The sequence below is a fragment of the Augochlora pura genome, chromosome 9 (genome assembly GCF_028453695.1).
Source record: "Augochlora pura isolate Apur16 chromosome 9, APUR_v2.2.1, whole genome shotgun sequence".
NCBI classification, from domain to species: domain Eukaryota; kingdom Metazoa; phylum Arthropoda; class Insecta; order Hymenoptera; family Halictidae; genus Augochlora; species Augochlora pura.
This window is the reverse complement of record NC_135780.1, coordinates 1922086-1945979: the sequence shown is the minus strand read 5'-3', so window position 1 is coordinate 1945979 and position 23894 is coordinate 1922086. Positions and strand designations below refer to the sequence as shown.

The 23894-nt window shown below is 39.8% G+C and overlaps 2 protein-coding genes across 4 annotated transcripts; one reads left to right on the top strand and one right to left on the bottom strand.

Moving 5' to 3' along the window:
* Positions 1-913: 913 nt before the first annotated feature.
* On the top strand, positions 914-6419 carry Erf3 (eukaryotic translation release factor 3). The gene is made up of 7 exons (XM_078189841.1): positions 914-1763; positions 2472-2659; positions 2845-2965; positions 3034-3496; positions 3590-3896; positions 4048-4480; positions 4644-6419. The coding sequence occupies exons 1-7, from the start codon at positions 1523-1525 to the stop codon at positions 4685-4687; spliced, it is 1797 nt and encodes a 598-aa protein (XP_078045967.1). The 5' UTR covers positions 914-1522; the 3' UTR covers positions 4688-6419.
* A 319-nt stretch (positions 6420-6738) lies between these two features.
* LOC144474695 (acyl-CoA synthetase short-chain family member 3, mitochondrial) lies at positions 6739-19667 on the bottom strand. 3 transcript variants are annotated; one of them, XM_078189838.1, is made up of 13 exons: positions 19434-19667; positions 16592-16862; positions 11127-11292; positions 9897-10186; positions 9728-9824; positions 9428-9636; positions 8993-9221; positions 8688-8798; positions 8378-8577; positions 8030-8175; positions 7748-7970; positions 7500-7675; positions 6739-7105 (listed from the first exon to the last, which is right to left on the bottom strand). In XM_078189838.1, exons 2-13 carry the CDS (start codon positions 16704-16706, stop codon positions 7010-7012), a joined length of 2058 nt encoding a protein of 685 aa, XP_078045964.1. In that variant the 5' UTR covers positions 16707-16862; positions 19434-19667; the 3' UTR covers positions 6739-7009. The 3 variants fall into 3 exon arrangements, with proteins under 3 accessions (XP_078045964.1, XP_078045965.1, XP_078045966.1); XM_078189839.1 differs by having other exon boundaries at positions 16592-16845; XM_078189840.1 differs by having other exon boundaries at positions 16592-16827.
* Positions 19668-23894: the final 4227 nt, after the last annotated feature.

Below are 23894 nucleotides of genomic sequence, written 5' to 3'. Positions count from 1 at the left end.
CCTAGAATTACTTTGCATTGTTCTACGACCGTATGGTGACTATCTTAGATGAAATAACAAGAATAAAATTAAAAATTTGTAAATATTATTTTAACAAATACATAAAACAAGATAGTGAATGTTTAAGGTGATTGCAAGTGTTTTAATATCTTCTAAACCAATTATATGAAAACCTAAAAGATATGAGGTTATGTATTATTAGTCGATTTTCCTAACTAAAAAAACTGTTCAAAAGACACCTGAATAACAGTATCATTATTTTTTTTATAAAAGAAATATTAATAACAAACATTTATGTATTTATTAATATACACAATTGTGCATTTTAAACATAAATTTGATAACATTTGTAATATATGTATGACATATATATTGTGCGTACACATTATGCGCATTAGGGTGTTCCTATTTCTGACTTTTGAATTTTTTTCGCGGCCCCTCTAGAATAGTTTTAATTTCTAAAAAATAATGCTACAGGTTAGGAAATAAAATACATACAGACATTTTTTCCCGTCTTAATTGATAAAAAGTAATTAAAACAGGTTATGTACAATTTTCAAAATTGAAAAAAGAATTTTAACTCTTACTGACTTTTTTTCGAAAATTGTTCGATGTATCAAAAATGTAATACGACATAAAAACGCGACTTGTCTATACTACAGGTTTTGTCCGATATATTTCTTGATATAATCAATAATTTAAAAGATATGTAATTATTTATTTTAATGTTCAAGTGCTCAGAACACGTATTCTTGTTATCCAAACGAGTTCAAATTTTGGCATAGATTAGTTTTTCGTCAATTGGTATTATTCTGTAGAATGCCACAGAAAAAATTTTGAAACAAATTTTCATTAAGAATAAATAAGAGTCACCCTAATGCGCATGCATGCGCATATACGCTCATGCTGCGGGTAAATCAGTAAAAACTCGAAGAATTCGGTTGAATTCGAAAGAAACTCGTTTCGCATAGTTGTCGTTCTCTGTTCGGAAAGGCGTAGCGCTGTGAAAACAACGTGTCTTCTTAGCATATTGCTTTTTTGTGGAAAGTTCCACGTTATCACGATGGGTTTTGGTGTTCGCGTTCTGTCAGGAATCGGGTTCGTGGTGCCAACATAACCGGTCGCGGCTAGAGATATTTTCGGGAAAATCGTGGCTGGAGAAAAAAAACGAATTGGAAAGGTCGTTTGTTGTGCGACAATAAATCGGTTCGTCGAATTTCCGTTCAATTTCCGTCGAGTTGCTCGGCGTCCACGGTCTGTACGGAGGAACGTTCTTGGGTTGAAAGTTGGTGTTTTGATGTTTGTAGTTCCGGCGAAGTGGAGCAACGAAACAGACCACGGGGGTCGCACGCGGGGTACCGATACGCGTGTTACGGTGTGCGCGGATATCGTAAATAATTATTTTTTTAAACCCCGTCCCAATCGCAGTCGCGGTTACAATCGAGATCCTGCACATAGCATAGCGTGACTTTCGTGTACGAATTATCCACGAGGCCGGCTCGACTATCGAACTCTGTTAAATATGGCGAACAGTGTAGCACCAGATTCGTGGGAACAGCAGGCGGACAACGGAGACATCGGCCCGCCGCAAGACAAGTCCATCGAGAGCAAATTCTCGACTCTGAACGTGAACGCTGCGGAATTCGTGCCTTCATTCTGCATTCATTCTTCACCGCAGGACAGTAACGCGGCCGACAGTTCCTGCAATGTCGCTGTCATGACGAATAGTGTAACCACCTCTGTACCCCCTGAAATACATCATGGTTAGTTTTAACAGAGAAATGGACTTGATTCTGCAGCCAGCCTGTCACGCGGACTCTGAATCTCTAAGCTGTGCAATCCTGTCAAGCTGAGGGTCTTGGTCTTACAAATGCTTTGTTGTAATTGCTCCGACTAACCCCTATTGCTTTGCTTGCACAAAGATCCAAGCAGCTTAATAGTATCGTAACACATGGTCGAAGAGTAAATAGACTTTGTAACTTAGACAAGATATTTAGGCTCTTATTTTAATGTAGATATTGGTAATTGTTGTTCTTTAAAGCACGAGCATGCGTATGTACATTCATGTTATTAATGTTAACTCAACGTTGTGCAATAGTAGTGCTAATATTAAACATAGAATATTTGTATGTGTAATCAAAACATTAGATTGGTAATTAGGTGCCAATTTGGTTTCGGAAAGATTTCCAGTAGTATTTAAGATAATATAATATTGTATTTCATGTATAGCCATTGCATAATTGGTTTGAATTTCTTAATTAATGATTATATAAGGAGATCCTAGTAAATTAGACTCTATATACTATCATTTTTTAATTAATCACACAATGATTGATTCTATAGAAGATATGTAGTTTATGAATCACTATGAATGCTTAAGAGACTATAAGTCTATATAATATTTAATGAATTGAGTTGAATAAATAGGATTTCACTATTTTAATTTAATGAAATAAATGTTTATATTTCAGGCAGTACCACTCCAGTGGTTCTAACAGATCCAATTGGCAGCCGTGTGGAGGAACCGCCTGCCGGGGGAGGGGCTCCACCTCCAAATGTCACTGATCAAATAAATACTAGTCCTGAGCATCAACCAGCTGATTCCTGGGAAGAAGCGGCAGTGGATGGAGATCCTCTGTTAACTCCTGAAGATGAAGAAGTATGCTCAAGCTTTTATAAATAGCCTGACATACATAGGAGGAGCTCCCTCAGAGTTTGTTTAATTTTCAATTCTTAATAGTCGTATTAAAATGTCCCATAAGAATCACTCAAACAGCTTGAGTAGGTAGTCAAGCAGTCGCAAATTTATCCAGCATCATATTTGCAAATCTGAATTGTTTCTAGGTCGACAATGAGGAAGACGAGGAGATGGTTGTTAAAGTACCTAAAAAGAAGCCTGTTAAAATAACGGAGGATACTAAGAGTAAAAAGGAACATGTTAATGTTGTTTTTATAGGACATGTTGGTAAGTGGAGAACTGCAAGGGAACAGATGATAGTAAGAACGAAATGGTGATACAATCGTATGTTACAGATGCAGGGAAATCAACGATTGGTGGACAAATTATGGCATTGACGGGGATGGTAGACAAGAGAACTCTTGAGAAGTACGAGAGAGAAGCAAAGGAGAGAAGTAGAGAGACGTGGTACTTGAGTTGGGCACTAGATACGAATCAAGAGGAACGAGAGAAAGGAAAAACGGTGGAAGTTGGTAGAGCTTATTTCGAAACAGAACGGAAGCATTTCACAATCTTAGACGCTCCCGGTCACAAGAGTTTTGTACCGAACATGATCGGCGGCACGGCACAAGCTGATCTTGCTGTTCTAGTTATTTCTGCGCGAAAGGGCGAGTTCGAGACCGGCTTCGACAGAGGTGGTCAAACAAGAGAACACGCTATGTTGGCTAAAACCGCCGGCGTGAAGCATTTGGTTGTGTTAGTAAATAAGATGGATGATCCGACCGTGGAGTGGGATGAGGGAAGGTACAATGAATGCAGGTACGTACCGGGATTACGAATTGAGGGACTGTGTCACAGATCATCGCTTAGTCCATACCAAAATTTATAACGTTTATTTAATTTTATATCTAGGGACAAAATACTGCCATATCTTCGCAAATTGGGATTCAACCCCGCAAAAGACCTCACGTTTATGCCAGTTTCTGGGCAACTAGGCATCGGCCTGAAAGACCCAATACCGGATCACCTCTGTACGTGGTACTCCGGCCCACCGTTCATATCTTTTATCGATTCGCTACCTTCGCTTAATCGTAAAAACAATGGACCCTTTATCATGCCAATTGTTGATAAATATAAAGATATGGGAACAGTGGTGATGGGCAAGGTCGAGGCGGGAGAAGCGAAGAAAGGACAGTCACTACTTGTTATGCCTAATAGGGTAAAATATAAATGATTCAATTCCTAATTATTCGGCTAAATCAGATGTTACTAAGTTACCTTCTTACTCTTGAAGATATTTACTTGAAACATCCTTGTAAGAACCGTACAGATAGTTCCTCGTTTTAATACGCTTACTTATGTTTCTTTAGACGGCAGTGACGGTAGACCAATTGTGGTCGGATGACGAGGAAGTGACATCGGTAGGTCCAGGCGAGAACGTTAAGATCAAGTTAAAGGGAATTGAGGAAGAGGACGTGAGTCCTGGTTTCGTCCTTTGCGACAGTAACAATCCCATTAAGACAGGAAGAGTGTTTGATGCTCAAGTGGTAATCTTAGAGCACAAGAGCATCATCTGCGCCGGCTATAGTGCAGTCATGCACATCAATTGCGCGGCAGAGGAAGTCACAGTAAAGGCACTGATCTGTCTTGTTGATAAAAAGACGGGTGAGAAGAGCAAAACCAGGCCGAGGTTCGTCAAACAGGACCAAGTGGCTATCATGAGAATTGAGTGCTCTGGTGTCATATGCCTTGAAAAATTTAAATTGTTTCCACAGTTGGGACGTTTCACCCTCAGGGATGAGAGTGAGTATCCATTTATATAGAAGAGGAGTGTCATACATTAGTTTCAGACAGGTTTTTTTTCGCTTCGGCGTTAATGCCTAAGAAATATCAGTTGCTACTCACAGAATCTATATTTAGCCATTCGATAATACCGTGCTAACTGGTTCTATCCTGTATTTTCCAGATAAGACTATCGCGATCGGTAAGGTGCTGAAAGTGGTAGAGTAAATGTTGCTCAACTGTAACCACGGATGGGGATTTTTTAATCAATTTTTTGGGAAAACGACGAACGAACATATGCAGAAGAGTACGCAAAGCCGAACACAGTACGCACGAGAAAAACAAAAAACAAACAAACGAAAAAATACCAACAAAGGAGCAAATCGTTAAACCAGCATAACAAGAACTATTTGCGAGCTATCGTTAATTGTAACATACACCCATCTACACGCAAAAGATGCAAGAAAATGAAAAAAGGATTTATACGAAGTTCAGCGTCATATGAGAAAAAAAAGAAGCACATTACATCGTATGCACAGACAGTTGGGCTGGGGTTTGGGGAAAACCACGTCGGGGGGGAGGGTGGGGTATTTATAACCTGAAATAAAGAGAAAAAAAGCAAATAGATTTGATTATATAGATAAAAAGAAAAAAAGGAGACAAGCAGCTAAAGTTTAAAATAAATGAAACTCGAGAGCGCGCGCGTGTTCCTTCTAATTAGATAAGCGGAACGACAGACACTCGCAGCGGAGTTTAATTATATGAGAATCGAATAATGATCAAACGATGGAACCGGTGTCTCCTTTGAATATTGTAAAACACGATATTTTTATTCTTCTGAGGTGCAAGACATTGAACGAGGGACAAGGGGGAGTGGAGAATCACCGCGAGTAAAGAGAAATTAAGTAAAAAAATAACAAATATTATTATTAATATTATTGTAATGATTATTGAATAATTATTATTAACAAATTTGGTGGTAAGAAAAACTAAGAAAGGAAAGAGGAGAGGCAGAAAATTTATTCAAATAAAACTCAACTGAATAGCGTTATACGACAATTTATAATTATAAAAAATTATATTAATTATTATTATTACCATTATTATTATTATTATTATGATTATTATTATTATACTGTTTCTTATTAAATTGTCATTAAAAACAAATTTGTAACAAAGACACTGCTCTACTAATTTCGATATTTAATTGTAGTTTTTCTTACGGTTGTGTATTGAGTTTGTTCTGATTTACTTTTCGCTTGCACGTGCTGTTTTCTCGTAAAAAAGGAAGAAAGAGGAATTTATACGATTCCGCGTTCACACTGCCAACGTTTGTGTAAATTGTATATCTATACAATTAAGTACTAAGTGACTAATTGACATCAGATATCAGATGTTCTTAAATGTCGTGTTTCGGCACGAAAAACGAGAGTCTCAACGATTCCTAGTTGATAATACGAGAACAAGAACAGCACAAGACGAAACGAAACAAACTGAATGTTGAATTCGAACCGAAAGAAAGTTAATATAGAGAATTCTCAAAGCACATACATCTGTTATGAGTGCTTTCTTTAACAATTCTTAACTGCTTCTTCTTTTCTTTCTTTGTCGTTCACGTTACGAACATGCGTTCGTATTTCCTTGTTACTTCTCTCGATTTCTTTTGTTTCTTTCCTTTTTGTCTTTTTTATTTATAATTATACTTTTCGGTGTTCTTCTTTTTTTCCGTATCGAAGCCTATACTTCTTAATTAATGAAAACCAGAACGTTACCAAGTCAGCTTTCGTTTCGACATCAATTGTTCGATGATGATGATGATGATGATGATGATGAAGATGATGATGATGATGATGATGATGATAAATGATGATATAATCGTTTTATGAATTATGTTATATTTTTAAAGCTGTTAATATTATATCACGATTGGCATTATTAAAGCGAGATTGCGATCCACGTATACATATATATTTTTTTCCTTTTCTCTGATCACGATTCACACGAAGCTGAATGAAGCATCGATATGTATGGTATCTTTCCGAAGATCTTTTTCCTTTATTTGTTCGTTTTTATTAACTGATTCTATCATTCATTTTAGACGTTAATTCACTGAGGTGTAATTATCTAAACAAAAAAAAGGAAGAAAAACGTAGAGATAAGAAATGGCCTATAATAGCGAGTTGGAAGCTATGATATTAAGTTGCTTGAACTCCGACCTCGTTTCCCGATCACGATCGAGATCACCGTCATTGTTTTTTAAAAAAGCAAAAGAAAAAAAGAAAGGTTGTTCACTTTATTGTACCGTTCAGAACAATGTTACACATAGATTTCCGTGCAATTTATATGGGATTAACTTGTTGTGGGTAATCGGAGTTTCGTCGACGCGTCTTTCTTAAGCACACACACACTCCTATGCGTGTCAGCTATATATCGTACGTAGGTTTATTACAATTTTATATACGATTATGAGAAGAAGAAGAGAGAAAGAAGAAAAAGAAAGAGACAAAAGTTTATATAATAAAAAATGGTAAAAGCTTAACTAAACAGTTATCATTGAGGATCCGGCGCTAGTTTAGCGTATCCGAGCTTTTGAAGTACTTCTTTTATCTCGCGATACACCGACGCGTCCTCTATTGTACTTGAAATCTGGAAGAGAAAATGAAGAACGGTATATTTTACATTGGCGAATAGTGAATGAATAAACGATATTACTCTTTATCTCGTACAAGAGAGTCCGTAATTTCATTTCACATTCCGTTACATTGAACGATCAGAACTATACATATTTTAGAACGTCTGCAATATCCGTTACATTATTTTGCGGTGCCCCGTATAAATAAATATCAAGATAATCTAGTCTATGCTTGTGACTAAAAGTTTCTTCTTTCGTCATTCGCCTCATGATATTGCCTATTGTGGCCAAACAACAGTTTTTTAATCGTTCCTACTTCAAATTATTAAAAATATTTAAAATGTTTTCCAATGTTCATTTCAAGTTCCTTTATAAGCTAGGGCCTTGAATTTCGGATTGTTTACTTACCTTAACAAACTTGGAACGTGCCAAATTGGCAATCGACTTGCGAATTATTTTTCCCGAACGCGTCCGGGGCAGACCTCGCACAGCTGCTGCGGTCCTAAACGATGCTATGGGTCCTATAGAACTTCTCACAGCTGCTACTAAATCTTCGTTGATCTGTTCTTCGTTCTTCGTCGCTTCTGTTCACGAAAATGCATAGATACGATCACAATAGAAGCATCACAGGGACCAATAAAAGTTCGAGCTCTCACCTGGTTTCATTGTGTAAAGACACAAAGGAACCTCCCCTTTAGTGGGGTCAGGTACACCGACGACAGCAGCGTCGGTGACGTCAGGATGTGCCATAATCACGTTCTCGAGAGCCGCCGTAGACAATCTATGCCCGGCGACGTTGATAACGTCGTCGTCTCTCGCCGTGACGTAAACAAATCCGTGTTCGTCCATGTAGCCGACGTCCATGGTGTCATAGTAACCCTGAGAAGTGTTTCACCGATTGGTAATGCCATTATTTTTGTTTCGCAAATTGGACTTACTGGATGGCGAGAGAAATAGGTCTCCTTGAATCGATCATCAGCCTCGTAAAGCGTCGCCATGCAGCCTGGAGGCAACGGCAGCCTTATACCAATTCTTCCTTGCTCCTTGACCTCAGCCTTGCTGCCATCATTTTTCAGAATGTCGACTGAAAAATTCGTAGCTTTGATTACGAATAATTTCTCTCGACCGATCAGCTTTAGGACAAAAATTTAAAAAAATATTTTGATAACGTTGGAAACCATCAGGATGTGATAGAAAAATTATAAGTATTTTCAGGAATTTAAAGTTGTAAATTGTAAATTTTTGAGATATGTTAGGTTTATTTGTTGCTATTTCGGAGAACGTACTGTGATAGCCAGGAATGGGAGGACCAGTACTGTCTTTCGGTAGGCTAGGGTAGTGGCCGTATCCTAGACACAAAGCAGTGATAGGGTGGCCAGTCTCTGATTGCCACCAATGGTTTAAAATTGGTACTTTGAATGCCTTCTCCGCCCAAAGTTTCGATTCGTTATCGCAGAACTCACCGGCCACGAATATAGTCTTCAATCTGCAACGCGTATGCGTGTAGAGTTTGTGCATTCGAAATTGAAGATACCTCAGAATCAATTTCATGAAATTTCTGAGAACAGAAGAATGTCTCTAAAATGAAAAACTTACGACTTCGTCGAGTATTTTTGACTCAAAACTAGGTCCCCATCGGTACGTCTAATCACTCTAAGCGCTGTCGGCACGCAGAACAAAGCGTTCACGTTGTGTTGATCGATCACCCTACGAAACGTGAATTTTTTATTACTAACCTGTGGATTCCCCAGTCGTAGAGAAGTTCAGGTAAAACACAACTTTATTGGCTTGTCAATGATTACTGAGTAGTCTGGCTGCTTCTAACAGAGTTTCTACCGAAGGATTGAACTCTTCATCTAACTTTCCAGACTTTCATCTGTTAACAGGTGACAGACTCAAACCTGAAGTATTGTGCAGCATCCGGCGTCCTGTCAGGCTTGCCTTCGTACATCACGCTTGTCGCACCATAGAGCAGGGGTCCATAGCAAATGTACGAGTGACCTACAACCCAACCCAAGTCGGAGGCCACCCACCAAACGGAGTCCTTGTTCATCCCATAAACCGTTTTCATTGACCAGCAAACAGCTACCAAGTGGCCACCGACCGATCTCAGGATCCCTTTCGGTTGACCTTAAATTGGAAGGCTGTTTTATCATGATCATCTTTCACCATACACTATATATGCAAATTACGTTTCGGTTGTTGTTTAACGACTTCCGTTTAAGCGATAAATATTTCGTTAAGTGTTGAGAACGGAATCGATTTATTTTATTTTTTCTTGCAGCATGTATTTTTAAATTTGTGAGTTTACAAAAAATTTGTTTGTTAAGTTAAACCTGTTGTGCCGGATGTGTACAAAATATACAAAGGATCGTTGGCTTCAACCGGTTGACAGGGATGTGGTTTCGATCGTCTTATCGCTACGTCCCAATCGATTTGTCCATCTATGAGAATGCTCTGCCATATGTTTCTTCTTTGAAATACTATGCACTGTGGTTTCTTCACATCGATTATCTCTAGCGCCTTGTTTAGCATGTCTGTGTACCTATAACGCAAAATTGCGTAATGTAAATAAGAATCGACTAAATATTTTAATAAAAATAATTGGCTTTGTAAAAAGGATAAACTGCACATACCGAATCACTTTAGTCGGTTCAAGACCGCAACTGGCCGCAATTATCACTTTTGGCCTCGCGTGATTTATCCTGACGGCTAATTCGTTTGCAGCGAAGCCTGTATGAAAAAGGTAGGTCTTAATCATTTTAAGGCAGCAATGCAATTTTGATTGACATTGAAGAAACATACCTCCGAACACTATCGAGTGAACGGCACCGAGGCGCGCGGTCGCCAAAATGGCGACGATAGTTTCCGGTATCAACGGCATGTATATGATCACTACATCCCCTTTGCCTACACCCATTTCGGCTAGGCATCCAGCTAATTTTGAAGTTTTCTCTAGCATCTCGTTATATGTCACTCTTCGGATCGTCGATACCAAAGGGCTATCATGAATTAAGGCAACTTTGTCGCCGTTTCCGTTCAGAACATGTCGGTCCACCGCGTTGTAGCACGCGTTCAATTCTCCGCCGACGAACCTTTTCAATTTTTACACGTTTTCATTTCTTCAAATTTGAATGCAATTTCGTGTTAATCTATCGTTAGATAAATGTTTCGAAATATTCTCAGGGCACAACAAGATTTCAGAGACTCTTTCAAAATATACATCTTTTAAAAAATTTTATTCATTATTGAATAGAGAGTACATATCATTCTTATTTTTGTCATCAAGTTCAGTGTAAACTTCTGACAATTAAAGATACCACCATATGTGACAAGTGGCGTCTCTTATGACGAAATCTGGAAGCTCTGTTCAGGGTCTGTACAGCGCTAATTAGTAAATGGCAAAACGCTGAAACTGCTAGCCAAACAGAGCTTCCAGATTTCACCACAATTGGCGCCAGTTCACGTACAAACTATTGTAATACTTTTGTATAATTTTTTACAGGATATGGATATTATTTTAAGCAACAGACGATTCGTGCCGGAAGTTTTATTGCATTTTATGGTAAAAGCGGTAAGTATCGTTGCCTTGACCATTTTTGTACTTTTACAATATTATTCCAGCTTGTCACTTACTATAATTTAACTTATTTCTCATGTAGACATTCTCATTTTGGAAGACCTATTTCTTATATCAGGCTATGTTTGAAAAACTATTATATTTTGTCTCAATAACCCCTTAATACTATTAGAAGATTCTTCCGCTATCTACTTCGCGGCTGTTGTAACAATAAAGAACGGAACGCCAACGCCAATAATTTCTTCCGACGGAGATGACAAGCAGGGCCATTAAAACAGAACAATTCTCTACTGCAATAAACATTTCTGCGGGATAATTGCTAACATTTCGTTTCGCGAGGGGCGGAATGTCTCCGCAACGACGGTGGTCTGCGAAATGATGGCTCATGAAAGATTAACGAGCCACAAAATCGATGGTGTCTCGACGACGTATATAAATTATAAATGAATACCTACCATTTCGTGAATGGCGGGTTGGAATTGTCCAGAACCTTCGTCCATGGTTTGCTCCAGTCGATGCATTCTGACACGGTGCCCCAAAACTTTTCTGGGTCCTCCAGCGAGCTCTGGTACGCTGTGTCATACGCGTGACAGTGCTTGTAACAAGGGTCGACGATGTAATCTAGAGAATGTAATACATTTATTTTACTTCGACTCCGAAACCGAGTAATGTACTTATGTTAGAAGAGTTCCACGATCATCCACTTGATCCGCCATCTAATTCTCCCGTAAGTTTCACGCAGCAACGAAACAGAATTGGCGATAGCATTATTTTAACGACTAATCATAATAATTTGATTAGCGACAGCGATATATCTACAGGTGTGCCAGCAGTTTCCAAGCTGTCGTGAAAGCGAAAGTGCAAAGAGCAGCGCCATAAAATTAACTATGACTAATTGGCGACGCCAGGAAGCGTTCTTACTTCAACGGAGAATAACAATGGTCGTAATAACGGCCATTTGTTGGACCAAAGACATCGATGACACAAGTAAATACACCATTATCAAGCCGTCGTAAAAGAACGAACAGAAACAATATAGTCCGCAATAAAAATTACAGATGATTGGCAATGTCAGGAAGTGACGTTATAGAGAATAACAATATATACGCTGTCGGGCAAAATACGGTCTCAGATGGGCATACTAATTGCGTTTATTTATAAAGCAGATCTGTTAGTTGCTTTATTTTCAATATCAATCTTGTATTGTCACTTTCAGCATGTATTTCACGGAAAATAAGAATTATCGATAAATATCGGAGCGATCTACGATTATGGTACATTCGCGATGATACCGGTGAACATGCCAACGTTTTAAAGGGTAGTGGAGCTTTCTCGGATGGAGTAACAGTATCGATTACCACGCGAATGGCACCTGTTGCTTTGCTTTCACGGACCGAGGGGTTAATGCAAGCATGATTACCATAGACCGACCACCATTAGAACCGTCGCCACTTGTCGGCCACTTACACTCTCCTCTTGTTTCATGGGAAACTTTATCTTCGCGCTTTCTTTCCTTATTTTGCTACAAGGCACTCTCAATTTCAGCTACCGTAGAATTTTCCAACGAGAAAATTCTTATATTCTCTTATAATTTCAGTCTTACAAAACCAAATTGGAAAATAGTTGAACCTTCAGGGTTCCGTTTCCATAATTTAACCATAATTTCAGCCAGTAGGGCCAGTCGAGAATCTCCTTTTGTCTTTTAACAAGGGAAGATTAATTACTAGATTACAGTTTAAAAAAAAACATTTTCATTTAAGTTTGATGATTAACATTGATTAACCACGCGGAGTGTCAGAGAACCAGGCCTAAATTAGAGAGATTATCAAGGATATCGATGTATTTCGGAATTCATTATATCCAAACCTTGGCGGTAATGAATAACCGGCGAGTAATGACATTAAAAGGTATGGAAATGTATGCTCCGCGTCGCTTTCATATAATGAGCTGGTGCCGTATCCAAACGGGCACAAGTAAATAACGTGTAAATATTATAAAATTGCTAGGACAATGGCGGGCAGCCGTTATTGCCGCGCATTGTCCTCGCAGAGACGGCCAATTAACGGGCATGTCCTGTTTGTGGGTCTCGCGCGAAATAAAATTACCGGGAACATTTTAATTACGAGCCAAGGATAGGCGGACGAAGTTAGAGATTGACTACTTCGAATCTATGATATATTCGAGTCTATTCTATTTTTACGGGGATCTCGTTTACGTTTAAAGGTGGTTGGACTCGCGAGCAGCCGCATGCATGCGATAATTATTCTGTCGAAACAGTTCGGGGGCGAAAGGTCAAGGGACCTTGAACTTGCCTGCCTGAAAAGTATGGCGGCACTTGTACCTGAACATCGATACTTCACAACAATGTCAACAATTTGATTCAATGAAAATTGAATATGCAGATTCGAGAGTCCAACAATCTTTTTTATTTTAGGAATTCTGGTTTTAATCGAAACAAAATGTTATTCTTCTATCATCGAAATAAATAGATCATTTAATGATCGAAGGTCCGGCAACTTTAGTTTGCCAGATTTCTCCCAGATGTTTGAAAGGGCTGTTTTATTTCCCCAGGGCACAATGTCAAGTATCTGCTTCAGAAAGTATTATTCTATTAATGCTGTCGTATTTTTAGGGAGTTTTTCGAGCCAGTGACGCCTGCCAGGAAAAAGGGGCGGATAAAGACAGGCCTATTGGATTTCAACCCCGGATTTCCGGTTGACAGCCCCTGGTTCCACGGACCACCCCATATTTAACCGAAATGTTGACATTGAGTATACCGAATTCATTCCGAGAACAAATCTAACTAGTTTCACGACCTCACAGTGTCGCAATAATTAAACAAATTCTGGCTTTGGTAAGTCACCGAGTTATACAGTATATGCTCCTATCTCTGGAACCACTATAAAACGTAACGTAGCTGATATTTCTTGAACCGTACACAGCTGTATGAATTTGTCAAACTTTTACATAAAGTTTTTCATATAAAAGGATCCTGCAGAAATTTATTAATTGGGAGTGTAAAAGTGGAGGCTTCACTGTTTATTCTGAAATCAGTGCAGGTAGATCAATGTACGACTGTACTTCATGTATTACCACTCGTTAGATTCATCATATTCATTGAGCTCCAGTATCGGCGAATAATATCATAGGAAATACGGTTATTAAATAAAAAGTGGTAACGAAAGTATCGAATCGCAGTAACTAGAGAAATGATTCATCGAGTTCCCGCGATCCTTGTTGACCTCAATTTTAATCTGCGTCATATGACCGTGTCTCATGAATATTTAAACACCGTGATGGAAATATTGTCTTACCGATAGTTCTTCTTTTTTTACCTGCGACTATGAATTATTCATCCGGAGTCGCCGGTACCGAGTTCATAGTAGTTTCCTATGCTGAACGCGACCCTTTAACGTATTGCTCACGTGTTTGCGTTTCCGTGTATCATGAATTAAGGGTATCGCGTGAAACCGTCGCAATAGCTTGTCACCGATGCCGCATCGCGCAGTTGTTCACCTTCTACAGAGATGCGATCTATATTACTTTCTTTTAAAAAACCAGGATTTCTTTCTTTTCTAAGCTTTTCTTTATGTTCACGCGTCCAGTGCAATTCCAATTAAACTATACCGTAACATATATATTATTTTACTATTTCTTTAGTTCTTTACTATTTCTTTTATTTTGTTCAACTATTATACATATTAAATGTGACCATCAATTAACAAACTCACCTAATTTAAGCTCATTAAGTAAACAACTAGTTAACGATTGTATCGCTCTTCAAATATCATTGCTACTCTAATTAATTTTTAATTGTGGATCATCCACGTGGTAAACTCGGCTAATATTTATCGAGTGTGACATTCCTTTTATACTTTCGATCGTTCCACTCTTCGATCTTTCCAGAAATTTCGAGCTTATCTACAAATTTTTTCAACAAAGGATCCACTGTCACGATTGTACGTTGCTAGGTGTAGGATTGCAGAGACGCGTGACCTATGAACTCGACTTTCGAGATTCTAGATTTCTATAGATCTGAATGCCTTAATACGCTTAAATCATTTCAGGACATTCTTATCAATCCTCGTGGAATGATTCGTTTCGAGTAACACGACGAAGTAAAAAGAAGACTTTGAAAAGACGGGTCAACAGCGAGGTCGAAGAGACCACTGATCTTTGAATATTCAAGAAATGTCCACAACTAAATAGAACTATCGATACCGAAGCAGGGTACGATCTTCGAACAGGTTAATAATTCTGTTTATACCGTGCGCAAGAAATCAATGAAGTCAAACTCCCCCGCAGCGAAATTGCAAATACTCTGCAGCTCCAGTAGTAAACACTGGATTAGGTCAGGCAATGGTACAGCGTGGGTAATTCGGGTTCTCTTTTCGCTCAAGCTAACACCCGAGAACACACCCTGCAGTTATTAGGCGTGCTGGCAAATAATTAAACGCTGTCCACGAATTAATATTAATCGATGCAAAAAAGGATTCACCACTTTATCACCGACTACAGTTATGTAAAAATTAGAACAGACGGAAGATATGCTTTTTTTATATTTTTATATGCTTTTTTTTATATTTTATATTATCGTATATTAACCGCCAATTTTGATCAGTTCATGGTGACGCTGGTGTTTTTAAAGAGACATTTTAATAGATATTGGAATTGCTAAGAACGTTGAAAATAGTCAACAGGCACGTGGATTCATAATTTCTCTATGTTATAGACTTTAACACGTAAACACGTAATTATTCGATTGCATGTTTCTACATTGTATAGCACGAATATGCATCACTCGGAAATCCGGCGATCGTAATTCATGCCTGTTTTATCAAAGAATCGACGCGACTTTCTCCAATGATCGGCAACGGGCGTCGACGATCCGAATCGTTTCAATTAAGCGTGACCGTTTAGCAGAGAAACAGCAGCTGCGACGAATAATCGAATCCCGTTAATGGGCATTATCCGTGTTCCTTAACAATCGGATTCTGGCGAGCACAGTCTCGCCCAGCTGCGATGCGAAAACGTTCGGGGAATCGCGTTATCGGGACGACGCGTCGCAAACACGTCCTTATCCGGCCCAAAATTAAAAACATATCACGTTATCGTCACAGGTTTCCTTTCTAAACAACTTCGCTTAATACGCTTATTATCTCTGACAGTAACTCGTAAATATAACTCTCAAAAATTTCAATAAAATACCTTAATCACAAAAATACTCATCGCATTTTTAGTATACACTTGCGGCAGGAATTCTATATTCTTAAAATCAAGTTCTAATAAAAGTGCCTCGTCGTTAATGCAATAAGAAGTCGTTTCACGGGGAAGAATTTAATCTGTAAATTCTGCGAAAATTAATTCTTTCTCGAAGGAAAAATTGGACTGTTATAACGAGCGGTTGGAACAACGTTACAAGGGAATAATTAATAGCAGCGACTGCTAAATGAATGAAAAGTAGCGTCTACTCGTTTTGAAATCAGCTAAATCGGACGTATCGTTCCAATTCAGGATCAAGAACGATACCATTTTGGTATCCATGCTTATGGTGTGACCATGCGCGAGCTAGCTAATAAACAGAGGCTTCGTAATAAATAAAGGTTTTCTAATAAATCAAGCATCGCGAGGTTGATCGGGAAGACCGCGACAACGCTATGTTGCGACCACCTAGGATAATCGAGGAGATCCCGCGATCTTGTTCCCGACTCGCGCCGAATCGTTTTAGAACTCGTTCCATCTTCAAAAAAATTCCCTCCGTCTGTTAAATGTTTCATTCGTTTACTTAAAGACTGTCCCGATCTGATCATTTAAATATTGTGGAAGCGGGAGCAGAGCCGGGAGCCTCAACCGTGTTCCTCCCGCGGAAAATTTCCAGGCGTGCAAGTTGTTTTATTAACGGCGAAGGAAAAATACTCACCGGAACGGTCGCTTCCTTTCAGCGGCCTCGAATTAGCGACGAGCGATTGGAAAGTCGACTTCTGCGAGTCGGGGGACTGTGCGCCGAAGAAGTCGGCGCCCATCTGACCCAGCATCGTATGGGAAAGCTGCTGGAAACTCGGCGTGTGTTCAGCTGGCTGAAGGCTGTGGGGGTGGTGGTCGCGGGTCTGGGGTCCACCCACGATGTCTCCCGGCCACTTTCTCTTCCCGAGAACCCTGCCGACCGATCACGGGCTGGAAATCGCAATGCCCTAAACAGTCCCCCGATCGTACCGTGAAAATGAGAAGCACGGACGCCGACAATTCCGGGGAAAACTCGATATTTGAAATGATAAATGGATAATAAATATTTTTATCTCCTCGCGCGACACAGAATTTGGAAATCTTTTCTGAAAATAGTAGTTACATATGGAAACAGCATTTCAAATATAATATAGCTATGTAGTAACATAAGCATCTACTATATTCAAAAATGTTTATTTGCCATATTCCGTGTTACATGAGAAGATCAAAATAATTATAGACTATTTACCATTTGAAAATATCGATTTTAATCTACTACGCATTTACTAAATTACGGATGATCATTAATTTACTGTAGATGAATTGACGAAAGGTATCTGTGGTTTTACTACTTCGATAAAAGAATTTAATAGCGTGTTAGTAAGTAGATTATGGATTTATACGCAAAATGAACGTTTCTCAACAAGCTTATTAGAAATGCAAATTGGAGTAAAAATGAATTATTTCTCTTAATAATTTTATTATTCTCTTAATAGTGTATATTATCTTGCTATAAATGCATGAAAGCCGCATTTGTTAGTCAAACGACCGCCCGTGTCTAGTGAGTTACGTAAAATTATTAAGCTCGATTACAAATTCCTCATCTCAGATTCTGCTATTATTGCTAGCCTTCTTTGAGTATGTGTTATTTCTAGTCCGTTCTCAGTATCGTGTCTCTTCCCCTGAATATTGAAAATATAGATTGAAAGCACGGAAAAGAAAATACCTTGATCCAGAAATTCCAACACCCTCCAGATCCCCTTAATCGCCTACCGGTGGGCGGTAGCGCCTACGTTAGGAAATTACGACTCGTCGGAACACGTATCATGTTCTTCCCGGTGTCTTCTACATTGATTAACAGATAGCAGCGGTGCCGGTTTTTTTTTCTAACAGCAAAACCTCTCACCCGTTTTTTAATAATATCTGAGACACGCGAATTTAACCGTTTGCACTCGAAGCGATTTTAACTGTAAATCTGAAATAATTTCTCTGCTGTACAGTATTTCCATTTTAAGCGACCAAGTGTATTTTATATATAACAAATTAACTCTTGCGATTCGTACCAACAGTTTCATGTTCAACAATTTTTCTAAATTTAAACTCTGTTGCTAATAAACGTTATTTTAGAAGTTATTTTGACGGAATAATTTTAATGGTGCCTCAGAGTCATCAATCGAGTGCAAAGGGTTAACTTGGGTGGAACGTGACTCGCCACCGGTTTGACGACTGCTCCTCTAGCCATTAATAGAAATTTGTTTGTACACCCGTTTGTTATCAGAATGGAAATCGTGCGAAGAGAATGCAAAAAGATTCTGTACTCCATAATAATGCTAGTTTCGAACAAGACGATTTAGTAAAGAAAATTCACAGTTGCGCTGTGATCAGCATCCGTAATGTTGACAAAACCGCAGGAAATAATGTTGCAACATTTTCTGAAAGAGGGGCAGAAGGACGAGAGGGATTTCGAAGGATCAAACGTGAAATTAGCATCGAGAGAGAGGGGTGGAAAGAAATATTTTCGGGCATTTGTGCGCCACGGGCTGACCGTCGGAGGACACATCGAAAAAATTGGGGTTGAACGCCGATCCCCTACCCCTCTCCGTCGCCCTACTACGAAACTAACCCTCCCATATGTTTGACTTTCAAAGAGTTTATACCGGAGACCCGACGGGACACGTGTTCGCCTCGGCCGAACATTGTAATCGCGACAGAATTTTTCTAGTGCGCGATTCGGTAATAGTACGCCGACTTTACCAAAACGAAAGTCTCTCGTTTCGCGAAAAATCGGGCGGCGTAATTATGTACGCGAAACATATTTGATTTTGTCGGTTCCGTGCTACGCTGTTGTCAAAGTGATAAAGTTCTGCCGACAATCGTACGTGTTTGACTTCGAAATAGAGTCACGGCTACAGTTTTCCTCGTTAGTATCTCGTTTTCAACCCGGACGATTTTTAGCGGACTTTTGACATCGTCGAGCCGCTGCAAAAATCGAGAAGTTATTCGATCGCAAGTCGGAGGATGGCTTTAGATCGTAAGGGACGAGCTTCTCAGTTTTTTTAAATAGAACTGTACCGTAATTGAGATTCGAGTCGCGCATCGACAAAGTGGCATGGACAATAACACGTTGGAGGAACGTGAATAAACAGCAACAACAATATTCGAGTCGTATAATCACCGAACGTTGCGGACGATACGACTGCGTGAAACGATACGATTTGTGTGGAGGTCACGGGCGGTTCTCTCCCATTTAAAAGTTTAATTAATAGAATTCCGAATCGGGGCTTCGCGTCCCCTCTATTTATTCAAACCTGCGCCCACAACAATCGCCTCGGTCCCCGTTTACTTTCGAAGAAACCAACAATTGGAAAACATATTTTTGCAGTTAACAGAATCTCAAGGGGTTCGAGCCCGTACAAAAATACCTGACCTTTCGCCCTTTCAATGACATCGTGGCCGTTTCAGTGCAGCATCTCGAAGGCATCGTTAATTTTTAAGAGCACAGTGCGTTGCGGAAAATCATTTTTTTCGTGGTACATTACCGATGGGTCGCGGAACCTCCCCGTCGCGATCGCTGCAGCTTCGATCCAACCACCTGAGTTGTTCCACGGTGAACTTTTCCGACAGTTAATCCATAACGATTCCAGCCGCAACAACTTTCCTCGGGTTCGCGTCGAAATGCAGTTCGGTTGGCGAGATTCGCGGATCGGTTTTTCTATGGCGCGATCCTAGTTGCACGATCGAACGGCCCACGTCGACACTGAATACTCGACACTGTGGCCCGGAACCTCTATGCTATGTAAAATGCGGTGGTCACGTGACCGATCTACCTCGCTTATCGAAATTTGATCCGTAGGTCGTCGCATTCGATTAAAAGCGAAATCGTCGCACCGTTGCGACGGTCGAGCAATCTCTTGCGGACGGCCGCCATTTTCTTCTCCCTCGTTGAAATTTCTTTGCCAGGCTACGTTCATCGGTTTCGCTATTAATTCCGTGGACATTCGATTGCGACAAAAAATCGAAGGGTCGTCGCTGGATGGAAACGAGATCACCGTAAGGATCTCTGTAAAGTTCATTAGTTGTTGGCAAAGCGATTTTACACGATGAAATATTGTTTAATAATTACTGTGACCAGCAAATATTCCAGCGATACGAAGAACTGAATCGTTGAGGGGACCGTCGTTGCCTTGGAAGATCAATTTAGATTTGTTTGTAGATAACACAGGAAGTCATTTCAATTCTGTGTCCATTTCTTGAACCGATAAACATACCCCGACTTCCGGGAAACTTTACTTTGATATCGAATAACTGTATTTATTGACATATTTAACGCTATGTCGCGAATCATAGTTCGAATGTCGAATGAGGAACTCAATGTTCATGCAAGCTGCTCGAATTTATACTCTTTCTAGACAATGGTAACAGCCGGTGCTGTTTGACGAGTCAGTCAGTCTCTTATGGGAAGGTTTCGGAAAGTTCAGGGTCTCGAACAAAAATTCACTTGAGCTTCCTATGTAGACGTTTCAATTATAAAACAGCTACGGTGCTAGATTCCATTGTCATAGAAGTCTACAGTCAATTGTTTTGCATATGGATCGTTGTTGAGTCAAGTCCGCTTACGTAAATGCCGTGGAACACTCGAAACGCGTTTGTACAAAGAATCGGGGAATCAAATGTGATATATATAATTAACAATTTTATTCGATGCTAGTAACAATTGATAATGTATTGTTTTTGAGTGACGGAACAGATATTTGGGTGTTTAGGCTGTAGCGTTGTCTTGTCGTCACTGATTATTTCTGGAAGAGGTCTCATATTTATATGTTTTTGGTGATCAGATAAGAACCAATCATAATCGGGTGTTTGGTATTTGAGGGGCGCTTGTACGCCAGTGTGGCGGTCGGTCGGTTCGTCGATGAGTTTTTCCGAGGAGGAGAGATTTCGAACGTTTTATGGCGTTGGAACATTTCTTTGTAGTCGCAGAATATTCTTACTGACCATTCGTGTATAGAGAAAACATAATGTGTGTGTTAAGAATTGTTGTTCCGGGACGTAACAATCGTCTCAGATCGAATCGGTTACTTGTGAAATATATTTGGGCAAAATACAATATTAAATAAAATATAAAACTCCGCGTACCGGATAATCGAGGTTCTACCGTATTAACCCTTTACGGTCGCATGTCTACTCTCAGTTATCAAAGCTATTCGTTTATTTTATCTCTTTCATATTTTTACATAGAATTATGTAGTTATAATTATTATTAAAATTATGTAGTCACATATATATTATTGTGTTAGATGTATCTTTTTAAAAAGGAATTAATACATTTTACATATTCTTCCTCTTTAATCTTCCATATCAATACCGACCAGCACGACACCTATGTATTATATAAACTTAATATGACAGCAAACGGTTAAAGATTGGGATAGGGTTTCACAAAGTAGAGACTTGAAGCTTCAATTTAAAAACGAAATCGTGACGCTGCGACAGCTTTTGCGGTAGCTACAACTGATCAAACACACCGACAACGTCTCGGTCGCAAATTACCGATCCTTTAATTTCGCTGTCGTGTCTCGCATTCGCTAAGGGATTACGTCGGACCTCGTGTAACGAAGGGAACAAGGAACGCCGAGAGATCTGTTATTGATCGAACGAGCTCGTGAAAAAACTTGTTGGCCTAGGTCCGATGAATTTTTCAGCAAAGAACCGTCCCTTCTCCCTCGAAGTTATCGCGTAAAACAAACCACCCCCCGAGCGGCGCCGGCTTTGATGTAATTTTCGTGAAACGATTAAGTTTGTGGTGGATCTTGAGAAGTCGTTTCGCATGGAAACAGTCCGGCGTGGTATCAAGGGAGATGGGACTTCATCTCGGTGCTCTTTTTTTTTTCTCGCTTCGACAGTTCCGCTTCTTTGATTCCTGCCGCACCTTGACCGTCTAATACACCGGAAAATTGCGGAAAGAATATTCGCAGTGACACGCGTTCCGATACCTTGATCACGGTCGCGATATTTCCAATTTATTTCTTCGTCTTTGCAAAAGCAGCATTGAAAAACTAGCAGAGAGCGTAGCCACGCGGTAGTGAGTGTCGCTGGTCGCTAAATGTTGCACGACGGAAATTTATATTTGTGAAAGAGTCGTCGGTGTACCGATTACGATGCACGGCGTAGTTGCACGCGCGAACATAGGGATTCATCAGGACGGTTTCCGTGGTCGTATGCAGCTTTATCGGCGTCAAAAAGCGTTCGTTCGCTATCATTTTTTTCCCGTGTTTGCCCATTCCAGTTTTATGGCGCCACGATTCGCCCCCATTTCCGCTCATTAATCGCCTCGTGCACCATTCAATCAGCGATTCGCTGTATACTCACCGCCTCTCGACTTCTTGTTTGTCCCCCCGATTAGGAGCCGATAATATTCGAACGATATCTTAATATTCCTATCCAATATTCTCTCGGTCTATATGTGTATCCCGTGATTTTGATTAGCTCTTCCTCGATCTTCCGACCGTATCATCATCGCGATCATTCGGCCAAGATTTTAGGTGCTTCGCGAGAACGGAGCGTAAACATAAACGACTCCGCAGGATCGTTTCACCGTTTCTTTTATCGTCGGACCTTTTTGCTTCACGATTATTTCGCCCCTGCCATTGGCCGACTTACCTTTGCAAAGAATCGGAAACGATTTCCCTCGAGTTTTTCGAATTTCGATTTGTTTTTAGCAAATCGTCGCGTTTCTTGCGAGCCGAAAGTACACTGTGCGTTTATCTTGAATCTTTCAACGGAATTTTGAAGCGTTACCTTACCGCATGCATATGCAATTTTAAATCCTTTGCACTATCGTTCCTTTCATGCTGTGACGATGAGCTCTTATTTGTCCTTAATATTTTTAATAATAAGACCAGACAATTTTTATTTCCTGTACTGTTTTTATTTACCTTCGTTTCTATGCTTTGATAACAGAGGAATTTATTTTTACTTCAACGTAGAAGAAATTAATAATATACATATTTAATAGAGTTTGCATAAAATCTTCACCACGAGTCTGACTCGTTATTATAGCGCAAGGGATTAAAGCGTTAATAGGTTAAGAGAGAAATCATATTACAGTTGGTCCCTACGTCTTGCAATCGATGCAGACAATGTTTATTTATCTTATTTTACACAAAGATCCGCAGTCCGGTAATCTCTATAAATCACCATAGACTATGTCGCGCCCGGAACAATTTCATTTATTCGGCGAATTGTTTGGACTAAAACTAAAAACGCATAACATGCACCGAGGGCAGTCTTGCGTTATTATCTCAAGTCATTGTATATGTGCAACATCTTTAATTCAGCCGTAAAAATGAATGCTACAGCATAGCAGAGTTGCTCTATATTTCAGTGGCAGTAAAAAGAAGAAAAAAGAAGGTTTTTCGTCCCAGGAGGAATGGTAAAGCAGGCGAGGGATCGCGATTAGGAAACATTTAAACATTAAATCACGCGAGCTTGCGCCGCGAAGCATGCGAGACGATTTCGTAATAAAAACTGCTGGGTCTCCAGAGGCTGTACGACCAAAAACGAGGATCGACACGTATCTGTTCCCGATGTTTTTTCTCTCGATTTTCGCGCCCGAAACCGGAGATAACGTTTCTCCGTTCGTTTTCTACCTCCGTTTCTCGTAATAATAATTAATGGCATTCTACGTCAGACGGCGAACATTCCCCGTTGTTTAATGTTCCTTCATTTTTATGAATCTATTATTACTGTCGCTTTGCAGAACAAAGACAATATCCTCCGCTTCGCGGGGTCTTTGACGACGCTCGACAAAGAAGCCTTCCGGTCGAAGGATGCAAAACCGCTGCGACAATTTGTCAAATGATATCTGTTGCTTCTGGAAAGTCGCTGGAAACCCGTCGCAAACTTTTAACTGTCCTGTTATAGTATTCCTCCTAAAATCATCGAAAGTAAGCTGGCCGGGCTTCGAACGGTTCTCACGATTCGCGAAGATCAGTCTTTGA